This window comes from Marmota marmota, unplaced genomic scaffold (assembly GCF_001458135.2).
Source record: "Marmota marmota marmota unplaced genomic scaffold, marMar, whole genome shotgun sequence".
Taxonomy (NCBI): Eukaryota; Metazoa; Chordata; class Mammalia; order Rodentia; family Sciuridae; genus Marmota; species Marmota marmota.
Genome location: NW_025999946.1, coordinates 375028 through 393419, shown reverse-complemented (window position 1 = coordinate 393419; position 18392 = coordinate 375028). Strand labels below are relative to the sequence as shown.

Below are 18392 nucleotides of genomic sequence, written 5' to 3'. Positions count from 1 at the left end.
CCCCCCCCCCGTTCCTCTGCCCGACTCTTTGCCCTTGCCCTTCCCCCTGGGCATGGTTTGAGAATGAGAGGCCCTCGGCCTCGCAGGCCTGTTGCTGGGCATGTCTGAGTTCTGTGCTGTCCAGGGGGTCTCGTGGGTCTCAGAATCTCCCCCAGAACATACACACAGCTCCTCTGTTCTCTGGCAGCCTTTTAGCAGCTGACACATGCTTTGATACTCAATCCGCCTTTGTTTCGTTTGGCGTGTGGTTCCCGGGGCTGCAGCATTGGATAAAGCGCCTGCTCTGCCCTTACATCCGGGTCCCTGTCCCCTCCTTCAGACTGCCTTTCATCCCTCCCAGCCTTCCTGCTCCCAGATCTTACCTGGAATGAGCATTCCAGGCCTCCCCTCACCGTCCACACCTCCCCACCCAGCTCCACCAGGATCACCTCTTTCCCTGTGGCCGCTGCCGCCCTGATTTCTTGCTCCTTTCCAAGCTGGAGCGCAGCCTGGCGAGGGGCAGCCTTCCCTTTGTGCCCGGGCAAGCCTCTCTGCTCCCTGTAGGGGCCAGAGCCAGCCTGTTTCTCCCCTCCACCACAGCCCCTCACCAGCCACCATCAAAGGCTGGTCTCCGCGGCTCTGGAAACAGCGCAGCTCCCCCGTCCCCACCTAGTGTCCCCGCGAGTCTCAAGTTGGGGCACTGCAGCTTCTGCCTTCTGCCTCCTCTCTTTGGTCAACCTGGCTTTGACCCCCACTCTGCTGGGAAATGCTGGTGAGGCAACTACAGGCCTGTCTCGGCCCCCCCGGGGAGGACATGCCGGGGCAGCCAAGACTCCAGCACCCTGGGGCTCCGTCCAGGTCCGCCTCACCCTTACCTAGTTCCCTGCTGCTTTTCCCTAAAAGACATTGTGGTGGCTCTTGGCTGCAAGGGGCGCTGCTGGAAGGTCTCGGGGACAGAGCTTGGATCTTCCTTAGTGCCTGCACTCAGACCTGCTTCCTAAACCCCCCTGGTCCTCCGTCCCCACGTGCTTTCCTTCCCATTTCCACAGCACACAGCCTGGACCAGCCAGTATGCGGCCACTTTAGGTAAAGCACTTGGACAGGACCGTGGGGGGACCCCAGGGGAGCAGAAGCGCCTTCCTTCCTCTTGGCTTCTGCCTAGACTACACTGCATCTCATCATGGCTCATTTCTGATGGAGTCTCCTCCAGGAAGCCTTTCCAGCCTCTCCCGTGGGTGCCTGGCCCACGTCACACCCAGGAGAGGGGTCGATGGCTTCCCGGAGGAAGCGATGAAGTATTTTCTAGGCAGCAGCCAAGAGGTGGGAAATTTTATCATGTCTCGTGGGACTGGCATGTGGGGAGGTGGTGGCATTGGCACAGAGAGGTGGCCCTGGAGCCTGCTGGGCATAGGAGAGAGAGGAACAAGAGACCACCTCCCGTCTCTGAGGTGCTATCCTGCCACAGTGAGCAGAGTGCATTTGCAGGTGTCTTACCTGCTGCGACCACACACGGTGCCAACACAGACCCCACACCTACTACAGGCCAGATGCTCTTTTAAACACTATACAGGTATCAGTGTCTTGGGAGAATCACAATAATCCTAAGGAGTAAACATTTGTATTATGCCCATTTGACAAGTAAAGAAACTGAGGCCCAGAGAGATTCTGTCATTTGCCCAAGGTCACATGGCTGTGAGGGTAGAACTGGATTTTGATCCCAGATTCTTGGGGTTCCTTGTCCTGAGCCAGAGTGTGGCAGCTGCCTCCTCGGTGAGGAGAGATGAGAGTGCTGGACTTGGGACATTGTCCTGAGTGGCTTGGACTTTGTGGTGGGAGCTATGCAGGGTTTCAGCCAGGGGTGCTGACCTGGTCCCCTTCCCCACGGCACACAGTAGATGCTCAGAAGCTGTGGAATGGATGCTGGGTTGGTGATCGAATGCCTTGGTACCTAAGATGGGAATGGAATGGAGTGCTGGGAGCCTGGTGATAACGGTGCCAGGTAGGAGGGATGAGGGATCATTTTAGACGGGTTAGGTTGTGTGTGTTGTGCACTGTATGCCAAGAAGTTCCGGGAATGTTTGGAAATGTGGTTGAGGCTCAAACCTGGCAGCTGGGGTCTCAGGTGACCCTACTGCTTCCCCAGCCCCCTCTGTGGACATTATGGGTCAGCTGGAAGGGCCCCCAATGGCCCTGGACGGGCTGGTGAGGATGGCAGATGGGGCTTGAGGAGGAGCCCAGAACCCCAGGTGCCCCCGCCCAGCTCAGCTCTTGTGTGAGGCCTGCCCCACGGGAGGTGGCAAAGGGGATTTCTCTCAGGTCCTAATGGAGCGAGGGAGCAGCCCTGGGTGGGGAATTCTGGCTCATCTCATGGCCAGCTCCACAGGCCTCCCCTGCCACCTGCCCCCTGGCTGTGGCTGACCTCTGATTCCCAGTTTCGACTGGGCAGAAGGTCCTCCCCTTGCCAACACCCCAGATTGGGAGGTGGCCAGAAGGGAGCACGGGAAGGCCAGAGAGCACTTCCAAGTGTCCGGTCAGCTTTGGGGTATCTCGCCTTAGACATGCTCAGCTCTTGAGGGTGGCCTTGGGTCACAGTGGCCTCTGTTGTCAGCTGTGCAGGTAGCATGTACACATCTGGCCACAGGTGCATCAGCAGGAAGCCACCCACCTCTGTCAACAGGAGAGGCAGTCACACCTGCTGCCCAGGGCTGCCCTGGAGCAGGCAAGCTGCACTTTGTAAAAGGGGAAGGGACGTGTGATCCTAGCTGCTGTTTTAATGTGTAAAGGGAGACTTGGGGACAGTCTTCTTATCACTGGAGAGTGGGACTCTCAGGACAAGGCAAGGGGCAGCTGTGCTGGTTAGGACTGAGACTGCCCTGTTGCCAGGCACTCTGGCACACCACACCTGACCTTCCTGGGCTGTCACCCGTCCTTGGGCTGTTTGTACCACACCCAGCCAGGGCACAGGACAAAGGCACATACAGCAGGTGTGGAGGCCAGACCTGCCTCGCTGCAGCAGATGGCCTTTCCCAGATCAGATGTGTGCGTGACCTGAGATCCAGGCACACACAGAACCCTGCCTGACCCGTGTCACCCTGTCCTTGCGTAATCCCCCGCCAGCCTCAGTCTGGCCCTGTCCGGCCGCCTGGTCCTCTGACAGGGACCAGGCTCCTTTTTTGGCCATAAATTCCTGTGTGTTGTCATCAGCTGGTATTTGCCTCCTAAAGACTCACGTTGGTTTGTGCTATAATGAGAACATGCACCGCGTCCGCCCGCCCGCCGTGAGTGGAGCTGCAGAAGGTGGGTGCAGGCACAGCCTCTGCCAGCCAGCCACCCAGCGGGGCCAGGGCCTGTGCCTCCGTCGCCAGCACCGCCTTCCCCTCTCCCTTGCAGGAATGCAGCCTTCCCCCACGTGAGGTCGCGGCCAAGCCCTGCCACAAAGCGGTCCTTCCTTTATTCCTTAACAGAAAACCACTTCACTAGGAATGGGAAGACGAGGGCTGTCCTTGAGCAAGCAGGGGGCAGCCTGTGGCATTGAAGGAAAGCCCTGCGTCCCCCATGGCGCATGGCGTGGCTGACACCCAGGAGGAGCGAGGGCTGGGAGGGGAGGGGCGGGCAGCAGGCGGCACCGTCTGCAGCTGTCCTTTGTGTGACAGCCGAACGGTCCCCACGGCTGTGATCGGGCAGGCCTCGTGCTTGGCGTGCAAATGAGTTTCCAGATGCCCAGTGCCCCCACACAAGAAGCGGTAACTAGGGGCCTGGGAGAAGAATGGGGCGATCTGGAAACACGTTTCTGTTTGTTCCAGCCTCTCTGAATAGGCAGGCCGGCCGGCCGCCCGCCCTCCAGCGGCAGCAGATGTATGCTGGGCACCCACTGCAGGAACCTTGGCCAGTTCCTGGGAAGACACACAGGGTCGGGGTGAGGGGGGGGTGTCTCCTCTCTGACACCCTCCTCCCTCTTTGGCAGCAAGGTGACCCCGCAGAGAGGGACAGGACACATCTCTTAAGACTCAGACCATCCATGGCCCACCCCCCAGGCAGCCAGGTGCCCTCTTGGGATTGCAGCCCCCACTTGCCTTCTTGGGATGGCCATCTTTCTTCCCCACGTGAGCCAAGCAGATGTACCCAGTGGCCCTGGCAAGACCTCTTGGGGCTTACACTCATGGGGACTCTGTGTGAAGTGCCTAGCCACTCCTGGTCACTGCGTATTTTGTCACCTTCCCCCAATACCAGTGGAGCATGCTGTGGGGGTGACTCGAAGGTTCCTTATGAAATCAGAGGAGCCAGGAGACCACCTGGGGTTTTCCCTTATGACAGGCCTCTGCCAGGAGCAGGGGCACCATCGCTTGTCTCTGCCACTCTCCAGCTCTGGTTACTAGTGACTTAACCTGCTTGAGGCTCCGTCTGTAGAATGGGAACAATAAAAGGGAATGTCCTGGATTGTATGGGCAGATGGGAGTAAAGGACGCAGGAGAGTGTCATATGGTGTCCAGATGGGTGACCCTTGAAGTGAGGGAATAGGCTTTGCACCCAGCCAAATGGCTAAGCAGAGCCCTCTGACAGGTCAGCTGCCTCCTGACCCCTGAGGTCATTGTGGCTGAAGTGCTTGGAGCAGGAGTGGGGCATCTGCTGAGGAGGGGTCTCCCTGGGCTACACTATCTGGGTTCTTCCACCTGCCCCTTCCCACAGCCGGGGGAGGAAGGCAGGGCAAGAGATATTGCCCCTCTTTCCCTCCAAGCAAACTGAGGTCCAGAGAGGGTCTGTGAGTGGCTTAGAGTCATGCAGAGAGGTGGTGACAGAGCCCAGGCTTCCTGACCCCCCTCCAACCTTGGCTCCGTCGTCCTGCACTTTGGAAGGATCAGCCAGCCTGGAGCCCAGGCTGAGACACACTAATCTTGAGCTTGCTTTTGGCCCCTGGTGGCCATACTGAGACAGTGAAGGATGAAAGAAAAGCACTCTCCCCTGCACCCAGGGCAGTTGAGGCCGCTTGGCCTGGATGCAGACAGCTCTTGTATGTGCCTGCACCTGGGCCGTCTCCTGCTCAGCACCCACCACCCTCTGCTATGGAAACCCTTTGTCCTCCTTAAGCATTTGTGTCCAGCAGTGTGGGGACCAGGAGGCGTGTACCCACTTGTGTGCTTAGCAGGTATTTCAGGGAGAGCCCTGCAAACACTCCTGGCTTGTCAGCAGGCTCCAAGAAAGCTGTGGATTTTGTCCAAACTTAAAAATTTTGACCATGCCCATGATTAGAAGCCACGTTGAGCTGACCATTCCAAGTGTAAAGGGCTGGGCTGCTCTGAAGGTCTGGGGGTGGCAAGCAGTGCCTACCCAGGCCCCGACAGGTCGTGTGTGTCAGGCCCTCTAATCCCTTGTCCCTACCTTGGTCCGTCTGTGCCCTCCTCTTCAGTGTCTAGACCCTCTCCTCCATCTCTTGCCCTGACTGATACCACTCTGTGTGGTGGCCATTAAAACCTTCCTCCAATCCACTCTTGGCAACAGGTGCGTTTGAATCCTCCTTCAGAGGTGCTAGTCCCATTTTACAGTTGAGAACGCTGAGGCTTCCCAAGATGACTTAGTGAGTCTCCTGGTGTCCCTTGAATCCAGGAGCAAAGTTGGCGTCAACACCACCCGGTCCGGGGAGGGTGAGGCGGGGACCAAGTGTGGCAGGGCATGACCGCCAGGTGCCCACTGACCATCCTGTCCTTCCTTGCAGCCCTGTTGTCCTCCTGGTGTGAGGAGCTTGGCCGCCTGCTGCTGCTCCGACATCAGAAGAGCCGTCAGAGCGACCCCCCCGGGAAACTCCCCATGCAGCCCCCCCTCAACTCCATGAGCTCCATGAAACCCACTCTGTCGCACAGGTGAGCGGGCACAGGCCACCAGGGGGCGGGGCCAGGCTGCCCGGGTGGGTGCCTTGGTCTCCTTAGAAACACCCCTCAAGCATAAGGACTGGGAAGGGGCCTCTGACACAGAAAAGATGCCCTGTCTGCAAAAATACAGTTGGGTTTTGAATCCTCTTGGTGAGCACGTTTTTCCCCCATCAGAACAGGTCGAGGACACTAGGTTTCCCCAGCCCCACTGCCCCAGCATGGGGCTCTTTCTTTGTAGATTCTGGACTTCTGCAGGAATCTTAAAAGTCCTGAACTCAGGGTCTTGGGAAGACAGAAAAAAATTGGAGCATACAAAGTCTCAGGAAGGTCACAGGGCTGGTGGTCCTGCCCCAGGTGGGGACGGAAGCAGCTCAGGTCAATCACCTTGCAGCCAAGTGAGTCTGGGCTGGGTCTGCCGGAAGTCTGGGGTCATAGGCAGGAGCAGGCTTGCTGGAGGCCTCCAGGCACCAAAGAACTGGCCATTCCGCCCTGCGCCAGCCTCAGAAGAGCACGTGGCCAAGCCCGGCAATTCCCTCAGTTAATTATCTCGAGAGTCCCTTGCTGAGCTGGGATGCTCTCTCCAGCACTCTGCAGGCTGACCCTGGAACAACGGAGCCTGTCATGCTGTCTGCACTCCCTGTGCGGGTCCCTGCTAATGACCGGGAGGGGCATTTGCAGTCAGAGCTCTGCTCTCATTATCCAGCCTGAACGAGGAACCCACAGCCCAGAGCACACTGCAGGCAGACCTGGGTTGCACCACAGAGGCACTGCTGGGGACTCGAGTGTCAACCATGCTTTATAAATCAAATTAAAGGCTTGTTGACTCTCAGAACCAGAAAGGACCTTAGTGCTCATCAAGTCCAGTCCCTGCCTGGGCAGGATCTCCCTGACATGTGGTGCCCTGCCTCGGTCAGGGGCATCTTGTACCACAGCAAGCCCACCACCACCCAGGGTCACTGCCTTGCTAGACTCTGGACCCGGACACTGACAACTGCTGCTGCCTCCCTTCTGTGGCAGTGTTGCTCGGCCGGGTTGGCATTTGGCCAGGGGAATTTTCTGTGGTGCAGGATTTCTCAGGGCATTTCCCTTGGTCACTGTCTGCTTGAGTCTTCTCATGACTGACCCCTCCCCACCAAGCAAAAAGCACCCTCACACATTTTGGAGAGCAGTGCATCACCCTTGGCTGAAAAACCACTGCCTCCTGTGTTCCGATCCCTGCTCCAGCTCCAGCTTCTGCAGGTCGTATCTGGGGCCAGCCTCTGAGCACAGGCAGTGGCTGAATAGTAACCAAAGCAGCTTATTTGGTAAATGCCTTTGTGATGCCTTAGCTCAGGATTCTGGGCCAGCCATCCCTCCAGAATCACTGCACCCATCAGTCCAGGTATCCTCTCCTTCCCAACCCTCTCTCCTCCAAGTCATTTCAGCAAAGTGGATGCTGATGATGAGCATGAGCCCCCTTGTCTTCCACTAGAGACCCGCCTCAGACCTGCTTGACCATAATCAGGCTACAGATCTAGACCACAGCCAGCCCTTTGCAGGTCTACTTGTCACTTAAGCTCAGGCATGTGATTGTTCCATCCCAAATGGAAATGATGAGTGTCTCTGCTCCAGATAGCCAGCCAGGGAAGGAAGGCTCACAGGGCAATCTGGACACTGGATCCAGGCAGGGTTAGGGTTAAGTGACTTTGGGTTCAAAAGGAGAAAGGTGAGCAGGGCCGAGTGTCAGAGGCTGCTCAGAGGACAGGGATCTTAACTGTCAATGACTTGGATTGGGCGTAGGCACATGCATTCTATGAATTCACACTGGCCCTGCCAAGAAGTGCCATGAGCCAAAGAGCCACCAGCCAGCATCCCGGGCCCTGTTCCTCTGCCACCACTTCAAGTCTGGCTCCCTAGAGGTCCAGCCAAATGACAGATAGTGCCAAGCAGGTGGTCTGGGAGCTCAAAGACCATGCTGGCGTTTATTCTGCAGACCCAGATGGTCTTGCAGAGAAAGGAGAGCCCCGTGGGCCAGAAGTCTTGCTAAGTATGGATGGGTAACCAACCAGTCCCATGGAATAACCAGCAAGATGGTGGGCTTTCTGGATAATGCCCTCCCCCTTTCTGAGTGGCAGAACTGAAAGGGCAACTGGACCTAGAGTGGGAAGGTAGACTTGCCCAAGAACACACAGCCAGTAAGGAGCAGAGCAGGGTTCTGCACACCACTGTCACCCTGCTACTCGTAGATCAAGGTCAGTGGTATCTAGTTATTAGCCTGATCAAGGGGGTCTTTTTGGAAGAGGGTCACCTACTGTTCTGATCCAATCCACCTATTACTCATTTGGGAGTAATAATTTGGAAGAAGATGTGTCATTAGTTGAACAAGGGCCAGCATCCTGTTCTGGGGTCTGGCTGTTTGAAGACGCAGGTCAAGTTAGCCATGTCTCTCCTTGTGACCTTCCTGAATGTCCCAAGGGAGAAATCACTTTTTTCCAGGGGAACCCCAGCACAGCCCTTCACCTTTTAAGGCCCCATATGTAATTTCCTAAACGTGAAGGGGAAGGAAATGGGAGAGAAGACTGAGAGCTTTCAGAGTTGGAAAACAGAACCCATCAGCCATGACCTTAGCGACCTGAAGGAAGGTGGCTTCTGTGCCTTTATGTTAAGGAGACAGACGCTGGGCCAGGGAGAGCTGGGCTCTGGGATGCTCTGGACGTGCTGCTCAGAGGGGTCTGGCTGTTTGAAGACTCAGGTCCGAGGACAAGCAGAGGGGCGGGGCCAAGGAGCCTGGAAGCTTGACGTCCGTCCCCTCCTGCCCCCAAGCCCTCGAAGGTCCCTGGTGACTGCAGGATTCCTGTGGCTCAACTGCCACAGTCATGTCCATTTTGTGCCACTGGGTGAGGCTGCGAGTCCCGGCTTGTTCTCCCTCCCAGGGTGGTGGCTGCACGCGAGGTGCTTGGCCTAGCTGAGTCCCATAGTTCCTATGGGGACACGAGGACACTCAGCACTATGAGTGAGATGCCAGGGACAGCTCGGGCTACCGTAGCCCTATGGCAGTTTCTGAGAGTGGCCACAGGAATGTGGACACTGTGAAAGTCTTGAGGAGCCCACTTTGTCCATGCTACTGGACACGGTATGTGGCAGAGGAAGGAGAGGCCAGGGGGTGCCTTGTGGTCCTGTGAGGTTCCAGACACTGGCGGGCACTAGGACACCTTCTGTGTCCCTGCACTGACCCAGACCTGATGCCAACAACTATTTCTGCCTTCCTCCCCTGGATTCTTAATGAGTGGTTAAGAAAGTCATTTGTGATTAGCACATTGTCCATATGCAAATCAGTGTTGCAAAGGTAATTAAAAGCCTAATAAATCTTGTTTATGCTGTTAATTTGATTACAATTAAAGCTAGCTGGAACTGGGGAAGATTCCAAGATCAAAGGGTGCCACCCATGTTCCAGGTGTGGGATTTGACACTCAGAGGAGGGGTCCCCTGAGGGTAGCAGGTGGGAACAGGCCCTGGAGCCAGCCTCCTGGGCCTTGGGTTTCAGCTCTGCTGTCTTCTAGCTGGGTGACTTTGGGTAGTTACTTAACCTCTCTGTGCCTCAGCTTTCTCATCCATAGAAGGGGAGTAGCATCAGGGGCTGGAAGTCCATGCTTGTGGCCAGCCCTGGCACACTGGAGCCCCACAGATTAGTTATTATTGTCCTGATCCTTGGCCTGGTGCCGTTTGGCCCTGATTGCTCATTCTTGGTCAACCCACAGAGATGGGTCAGTCAAAACCAGCCCCGCTCTCCCCTCACTTTGGTCACATCCCTACCGTCACAGCTGCCACTTCTTGCTCTGTTTTGCATAGCTGCAGCTCAGCTCAGCTTACATGAGGCCCTTCTTGCCCCCAGAAAATTTCCTTTTTTCAAAGAGAAGCACAGAAAGAATTGGAAGACCCCTAACTCCTGCCCCACCTGCTCCAGATTGCTAAGACGCAAAGGTCTTTTCTGTTCCTCCTTCCTGTGGAAGCCTCCCGCGTTCCTCGCAGGGAGGGGAGGAAGGAGGCCCCAGTAATTGTGATGATGGAGAACATGTTAATGCTTCCCCTAAATTAGAGAGACCAGGAGCGCAGGCCCTTCACCGGCTTGGCGCTTCATTAGCAGCAACGCTACAGCCTTGCGCGGAGCCAGGGCCAACACAGCCGGATCAGGGAAATTAATTAGGCTCTGACAAGACCCTTCATGAGAATTGGTTATTTCTCCCAAATAAAGCAGCAGCTACAAGCGCAAGCCTCCCCGCCTTCCATGAATGTCTGTGCAGACACTGACACTGGGAGTACCCAGCGGCCCGGGTCTATCACTCCTCACCCCAGGCCTACCTCATTTTCTCACATCCAGCAAATCTCCCTGGGTGCCATGGAGCTCGTACAGACATGTAAGCCGTCTCCTATAACTGTAGTGGGAAGAGCTCTCCATAAAATGTATGCAAAAAGGTTGAGGGAAGAGAGGAACATGCCCTTGGTTTTACTTAGGAAAGTCATGAAAGGAAGTATGCAGGCTGGGCTTTGAAGTATAAGTAGGAGTTCACTAGCTAGAGATGGGAAGGCAGGAGAATACCAAGGTAAGCCTCAAAGGCTTGGAAAACATTCTTTTTAGTTGACCGAGAGGAATGTTAACAGCCCCTCTCATCAATAGCATATTTGTAAAACTTCTAAGCACTTTCAGTGTATCCTTGAACAAATATGGGTACCTGCACATGGCTGGCCAGGAGAGTTGAAGGGAGAGAAAGGGCAGCTGCGCAGGGTCTGACTGCCAGGCATTTCACCCATATTCTCACCTTTCCTCTTAGGAAAGTGTTAAGTCCCCCTTACAGATGAGGAAACTGAGGCTGGTTGAAAATGAAGTGGTAAAGGTTACAGGATTGGCAAAGGCAGAGCTGAGGTTCGACCCCAGAGCCCACCCAAGTAGCCTCTCTGGCGCACAGCACTGGTGCCTCTGTGGATGGACCGGGATCTTTGGGGCGGTTGTGCCTGGACAGGACTGTGGCTGAGGGCACTCTGTGACATGAGGTGGGCACGGTGCATGCTGGCTCAGGGTGTACAGAGCAGAGCAGAGTCGCCGAGAGTGGGCTTCTCAGACCTCGGGAGCTCAGGCCTCCCTCTGCATTGCAGCGAGGCAGGGACAGGGAAGGGACGTGGCCCCTGATGGGCAGTCCCAAAAGGCCAAACACCCCTGCCCGGGGCTGAGCGTGCCTGCAGGGTCACCAGTGCTTGTCAGGGGATCAGAAGGGGTCTCCAGTTATCCCCTAAAGCCCCCCGGGGCCTTCTCTCTATTGCCCCAGGCTCCCCTCCCACCACAGCTAAGTCCCTGCCTGGGCACAGGGACCAGGTAGCCCCCTGGGACTACATGAGTCCAGGCAGACGCAGGAGGGCTGGCTGCTGTGGCGGCCTGCGGGGGCGAGAGCCCTCAGTGCTGGCAGGAGCATCTGTCCCACACGGGATGAGTCACAGCTGCACCAGAGCGGCTGCCACTTCTGCTTCTGTAGCAGGTGCACACGGAGGCCCCAAGACCAAGACCGCGCTCCCCAGTGCACTCTCTTGCCCCCAGCGTGCAAGGCAGCAAAGCAGCAGAGCCCTGGGTATGCACGCATCCTCAGCATGCCCGTGTGCACGCTGGCTGTGCACCTTTGCTCTGGGACAGTGACCCTTCCAGCTAGGCAGTGGGATGCCCACTTTGGGAACATTAGTTAACTTTGCTTCTCACCAAGTTTGGGGTGGAGTGGGCGAAACAGGAAGGAGCCAGTTTCCTCCCACAAGGCCCACCCACGGAGCTGCAGGGCAGTCAGGAGCTGCCTGTGGGCCTCCAGCACAGTATCCCCATGAGCAAGGGGCCTCCCCTGCAGAGGTGGTGAGCCAGCAGCTGCCTGGGCCCCGGAGGGGGGTCACTTCCTGAGCATGGCCAGGCAAGTTCTAAAAGGACAGAAACCTTGTCTACACCGCCATCAGCCTGGAGGGTCAGTGGGAACTTGTGGGCTAGAGTTCTGGGGAGAGAAAACAGACTCAAGCTTGTGTTTTGCCCCATTGCCAGGGGAACCTGTGTTTATCCAGCACACCTGGGCTGCGAGCCCTGCAGGACAGTGAGTGTCAGGGATCTGGGGATCTCTGTTTTAAAAACCGTCTCCTGCAGGGCCTCCCTGCCAGATGCTGCTCTGCCACCCTGGAGCCCCCTCATGCTCAGCTGCCTCCCTGGGAGAACAGGGGGTCCTTTGTACAGATTCCCAAGGAGCCTGCTTAGGTTTTTTTTTTTTTTTTTTTTCCGTTTCTTTCCCATGTTGCTCCAGCCTGCTCCTCTAGGCTCCTGGTCCCCAGGCTGCCAGCTCTGTTGCTGTCTGTGCTCCCTCCTTCCAGCAGCAGCGCTGACTCTCATCCTGTCTGTGCGGTTGAGTTCATCGCTCCCCCAGATTCTACTCCTGCTCTTTCCCCATCAGACATCATGAGTCATGAGTGTGTCACTTTCCAGTTGAGGAAGCCTTTTCATCTCTGAGCCGCATCAGTCTTAGCACCTGAGACCTACGGAGAAGACACAGAGTACCCCACAGCCCACGTGTGTTTTAGAACAACACAGAAGGTTAAGGAATAGCATTCGTCCTACTGTGAGCTCAGGCTTGATCACTTTTTCCCCTCGTGCTGGCTCAGTGTCCTGACCCACTCGTGTTTTTGTGACCTGCACCTAGAAAACACCAAGGGAATAGAGGGGGGCATCATGCTTGCCCGTTTTATGTAAGGAGCAATGTGGGGATTTGCACTGGGACCCTGGGCTCATGAGGAGTAGAGCCAGGACTTACATCCAGGGTCAGCCTCTGGATGGGCATCAGGGTCCAGAACAGTGAGGCCGAGTTGCTGTAGGACCCCTGTGCAGGGCGAGTCCAGAAACCCCCTTTGGTCTACAGCGGGGAAGTCTGTGCTGGTGCAGGGTGGGCGGGAGCTTCCTAGAGCTCAGGGACTCCCTTTAGGGACAGTCCACAGGCCAGCACCCTTGTCCCTCAGTATTTCGATTCACTGAGGACTGCAGACATCCAGGTCTAGCTCATTCTCAGGATCCAGGTAGATGCTGAACAAACACAGGGCTCTGCTCTTGCTGAGGGTAATAACAAAACAGATGATCATAACTGTGGTAAAGTGCTGTGGAAATACTCAAAAGCCAGGGAAAGGGAGAGAAGGAGTGTGGGGCAGAGATGGCTCTTATACTAGGAGGGCAGGGCTAGGCTGGGCCAGCCCCTCCACACAGGTGACCTCTGAACAGAGACCACAGACAGAAGGAGATCAGGAGAGAAGTGGCCGAGGCAGGGGAAGGGCAAGTGAGCCCCAGTGACACAGCCCGCTACAGGGTCCCACCACCTGACCAGCATCGCCAAGGACCCACCCAGGCAGCACAGGCATCAGAGCAGCTGTGCTGGCTCCTCACTCCTGCCTGGTGCGCGGGACTCCCTCCTGGAGCGCTAGCCCCAGGCTAGTTTTCGTACCCACTTGCATTCCCATGAGTGCAGTGCCTTCAGCACCTCCACCACCTCCACCCCAGCCTCCAGGACTGGATGGCCCCTGGGGCAGGGTTCAGGTGAGCCTTCACCTTGGACTGAGTCTCCTAAGGAAGGCACGAGGTGTTTCCCACCACCCTGCCCTCTCCTAGACCCTGTCTCTAGCCTGGCTCACGTGTGTGCATGTGCGCGCACACACAGTGCTCTGTGGGCTTCGCTGGGGCCACGGATGTGGGTGCTCTGCTTTTCTGCCCTTCCTGGGGCCTGTGTGCTGGGACTTTGTGGCCTCCCTGACGGGGTGGTACAGGAGACCCAGCACAGGCTCTAGGAGTTGTGTGGCCTCAGCTCAGTCCCCCCTTCCGGGGCTGGGACCCCACCTGCTCCTTCTCAAGCTCCTGTTCCTCCCTGAGATCTGCAGGCGCCCTCCCTGCTCCTGCACCTCAGCGGTTGGCAGGAGACCTTGCTGGCCACTCCTCACCCGGGACAGGACATGCGGGGGAGTTAAGTTTTGGCTTCTGATGCTGAGGGCTCCTTGGAGAGACTTCGCCAGGTCAGATGGGCACTGGCAGGCCTGATGCAAGGTTAGGGAAGGGCAGGCATCCAGGGCAGCTCAGAGGCAGAGCTGGATATATGTGGGGTCCGGTGAAGTTAGCGGGTAAATCATTCTCAGCGTGCGTTTGGACTTTGCCTTGTCAACACTGGAAGCCACTGAAGGACTTTGATTGTGCTGAGGGTCTTAGGTGTTGCGGGGGATTAGCTAGCAGAGATGCACACAAGAGATGGGAGGGGGCAGGGGAAGGACTAAGGCAGGTTGGCCTGTACCTGCATTGTCCTTGCTCAGGAGGGAAGGGTGACCTAAGAAGCCTGCATTCCAAAGGCCAGGCCAGCTGGGCCCAGTAGCCAGCCTGCTATGAGGGGGTGGGAAGAGCTGAGGTTCTCCGCCACAAACCCTTTTAGCCTCTGCTGAGAAGGGGCCCAGCAGTCCCCCAGGGGGGATGGTGCAGGGACCTGGCTCTTCCTGGAGGGCTGCACAGAGTTAGCGTGATTGCAGAAGGGGCATAGGTCAAGCCTCAGGAATTCATGGACTGTGGACTTGGGGCCAAGGTGAGGCAGGCGGACACAGGGTTGGCCCCTCAGGGATGGGGGAGGCACTTTCTGCACAGCCTGCCGCCATGCAAGGCCCACTTGTTCTGCACCAGGCGCCACAAGAGGCTTGGGGGTGGAGGGTTGTGCTAACTGGGATGGGGTCACCTGGGACTTGCAGCAGCGGCAGAATGGTGGGGTGAAGAACATGGCCCCACCCAAGCCCTGTGCACCAGCCCCTGAGGACCTCCCTCTGTCTCCCTTTGCAGTGATGGGTCATTCCCCTATGACTCTGTCCCTTGGCAGCAGAACACCAACCAGCCTCCCGGCTCCCTGTCCGTGGTCACCACGGTTTGGGGAGTGACCAACACATCCCAGAGCCAGGTAAGAGCCTGTCTTGCCCTCACCCACAGCCTCTTCCAGGCACCCCCTCATTCCTGAGGCCCCCAGGTCCCCCTGCCATGCCAGTCCCCCTTGCTCTCCCAGGCTGTAGCCGGCACCCCTGTTTTCAGGGTACACCCAGCTGCCAGCACATCTCCACCCCAGTTAGGGTCTGCACCTACCTAGGAGGGCTACAACTGAGCCCCTGTGGACTGCCCCCATCCTAGAGCCTTCCTGGGAGATTGAATAAGCAGGAGAACTTCCTGTGTTATAGCACTGTGAAGTCTGGGTTCTTTGACTCTAGATGACCTGGGTCAGACTTCAGCAAAAAAGGTCATGCACTGACCTTGTGACAAGCCCACAGTCATCCCTCTAGTCAAGCCTGTCTCCACGCTTGTTCCTTCCTCCTCCCTTCTTACTCCCTAACAGAAGGTCTCCCACCCATCCAACCTCTGTCAGCTGCAGCCCCATTGGAAGGCTCAAGGCTGGTTGCCATGCTGGAGTGAGCCATTGTGCTTCTGTGTCATCTCAGGCCCCAGGAGGCCTCTTGGCCAGGGTCCTCTGCCCTCCAGAGTAGCAGCCCGGGGCCTCTGTGTGCCCAACCCTCTGGGCATCCAGACCCTGTTGTAGGCTGGGGACTGAGGAGTCCAGTACTCACCACCTGCTGCAGGCCCAGCCTCACTCTCTTCTCCAGAACTGCCCAGACCTAGTGGACCTTGGTCAGAGCGTCCCCTCATCCCCCCCGCTGCCTGCTTCCCAGCCTACCCCCTTGTGAACTCTGGGAGTCCTTCTGCACCGCCACCCACTTTTCCTCTGTTGTCCTCCCCCTCTTTCCCTCTTTGTCCCTCCCCTTCTCCGTTTCTCCATTTTTGTCTCTATGCCACCTCGGGTACCAGCTTGGGGGATAACCACTCTCTCTACTCACAGGTCCTTGGGAACCCTATGGCCAATGCCAACAACCCTATGAATCCAGGCGGCAACCCCATGGCGTCGGGCATGACCACCAGCAACCCCGGCCTCAACTCCCCGCAGTTCGCTGGGCAGCAGCAGCAGTTCTCGGCCAAGGCCGGCCCTGCCCAGCCCTACATCCAGCAGAGTGTGTATGGCCGGCCCAACTACCCCGGCAGCGGGGGCTTCGGGGCCAGGTGAGCGGGCAGCGGGGAGCTTGGCCGTATGTCCACCTCCATCTACATGCGAGGGTCCAGTTGAATTCCCAGTGTCATGCTTCCTAGCCTGAGAAGCTTGGGCAGGGGCTGTCACTTGTCTCATTCCTGGCCATCCCCTCAGTTGTCGGGAATGGCCTGCAGATTCAGTGCTGCAGCAGCTGGGCCGTGTCCTGGCATAGGGACTGGTCATCTCTGAGTGGCACGCTCTCGGGCCTGCAGGAGTGGAGGGCTACTAGGTTCTCACTCCTCCCAGTGACTCTTCTCTGCCTCATATCTTTATAAATTGGAAGCCATGAGAGAGCTGAACCAGGAGAGCTGCAGAGCAGCTAGAAAGGGCTCTCCCACTTGCCCAGGCTTGTTAAGCAACCCAGGAAAAGCCACTGTGTCTTGCTGGTCTGTGAAGGAAGCAGGGAACCCTAGGAAGGAGTTCCAGGGATGTGAGGCAGGGCAGACGCAGACAAGCAGAGGTGCCCACCCTACCCTAGCAAAACCCCCACCTTGGCTTTAACCCTCCCTGGCTCCTGTACAGACCTCAGCTCTGTTGGGTTTCTGGCCTGGGGCTGGCAGAGCAGTACAGCCTGCTGGCTAAACTCAGGTGTCAGGCGCACCTGACGCTGCATCTGCAGCTCTGCTCTCAGTGCCTGAGTGCCTTGGGCAAGTTGCTCAGGCTTGCTGGGGCCCAGCGACCCCTAGAGGACAGCTGACCAGGCTACCAAGAGCATGTGGTGAGGGTGTCACAACAGCCAGGGCTCCAGGCATAGGGACTGGTCACCTATGAGTGGCACCAATGGCTGCCAACCTCAGGAGTCCCTTGTTCCCTCTGGTCTCTGCATCTGAGTGCCTCATCCACCCAACAGCTGGAGTCCAAGGCCCCGGGATAGCCCCATCCCTACCCCACCCCAGCCCCAGATTAGTCCTGAGTTCATCTTTAGGCTCAGACAGTATCTGACTCTTCCATCCTTCTCCTCCCTGCAGTTACCCTGGGGGTCCCAGTGCCCCTGGCGGCATGGGCATCCCTCCGCACACCAGGCCACCTGCTGATTTCACTCAGCCAGCAGCTGCTGCTGCAGCAGCTGCAGTAGCAGCAGCGGCAGCCACAGCCACTGCCACGGCCACGGCCACTGTGGCAGCATTGCAGGAGACGCAGAACAAGGACATTAACCAGTATGGACCGGTAAGGGTTCCCGCTCATCCTGCCCCAGCCTCGCCTGGACAGACAGCCTGGGAAGTCAGTCAGAGTGCAGATGCTTGTGGGGCTGTGTGTGCTGGAGAGTCGATGGTGCCAGGGTGCGCCGGGTGTTCTCTGAAGCACACAGAGACTGCGTGTTCGGGTGTGAGTGTGGCAGCCTGGTTGGGTGCGGTGCGGGTATCTGGGAGCTTGCGTGTGTTCGGTGTGGGCTGGTGTGTCTGCATACGAGGAAAGAGGTTCTGTATTGCTGTCTGGCCCCCCTGTTCACCGAAGAGTGGGCTCAGTATCGACAGATAGTCCTGTTACCAACCCGTCTCCCAGAACACTTTTGAGGCCTGGGGCGGGGCCCTGGGTAGGCCGCTGGTGCATCTGCTACCTGTGCCAGTTCAGGAAGGCCCTGGAGTGTGAGCAGGAGGACCCCGCAGCAATGTAGGACAGGAGGTGTGGAGGTGGGGACCACATAGCAGAAGTGAAAACTGGAACTGAGTCAGACCTTGTGGACGGAGGGTGTGTCTCCATTACCCAAGGACCAGGACTTCCAGGAAAGGGGCTTCAGCCTCCATCCTCATCTGCCTCCACCCTCCAGTGCCACTCCCCATGTCCCTCCTCACCCTGTACACTCTTCCCCGTCCCCTGCCTGCTTCCCTGGAAATGCTGCCTGTGCATTGGAGTGACTGCTCCCCACCCCACTCCATAACACCCTGGAGCTGCATCTTCCCTGTGCGGCCTGCAGAGGACAGCAGTGAGCCCAGGAGGACGGGGTCCCTTGGGGCCTGGTCTCCAGCAGCAGCCACACAGGAAAGTGCTCCCTCCCCTAACCCCCCTTCTTCCCTGCACTTTCAATGCATGTGGCATTTTATTCTTTTTTTTTTTCTTCTTCTTCTCCCGTTGAAGGTCTGTTCCTCTTTCCAGATGGGTCCCACCCAGGCGTATAACAGCCAATTCATGAACCAGCCCGGGCCTCGGGGGCCTGCCTCCATGGGGGGCAGCATGAACCCTGCCAGCATGGCGGCTGGCATGACACCCTCGGGGATGAGCGGCCCTCCCATGGGCATGAACCAGCCCCGGCCGCCCGGCATCAGCCCCTTTGGCACGCATGGGCAGCGGATGCCCCAGCAGACCTATCCAGGCCCCCGGCCCCAGTCCCTTCCCATTCAGAGCATAAAGAGGCCATACCCCGGAGAGGTGAGTTGCGGCAGCTTGCGGGGGTGCAGAGGGCAGTGGGGGGTCGTGGGCT

At 57.6% G+C, this 18392-nt stretch overlaps 1 protein-coding gene across 3 annotated transcripts in view; it reads left to right on the top strand.

Moving 5' to 3' along the window:
• Window positions 1–18392, top strand: part of Zmiz1 (zinc finger MIZ-type containing 1) — a 199552-nt gene that overhangs the window by 159737 nt on the left and 21423 nt on the right. For 2 of the 3 annotated variants that reach the window (XM_015504588.2, XM_015504586.2), the window contains exons 9-13: window positions 5690–5834; window positions 14689–14803; window positions 15728–15945; window positions 16942–17140; window positions 18050–18340. In XM_015504588.2, coding sequence (XP_015360074.1) covers window positions 5690–5834; window positions 14689–14803; window positions 15728–15945; window positions 16942–17140; window positions 18050–18340 — 968 coding nt within the window. The remainder of the gene's footprint in view (window positions 1–5689; window positions 5835–14688; window positions 14804–15727; window positions 15946–16941; window positions 17141–18049; window positions 18341–18392) is intronic. The other variant, XM_015504587.2, reaches the window with a different exon arrangement.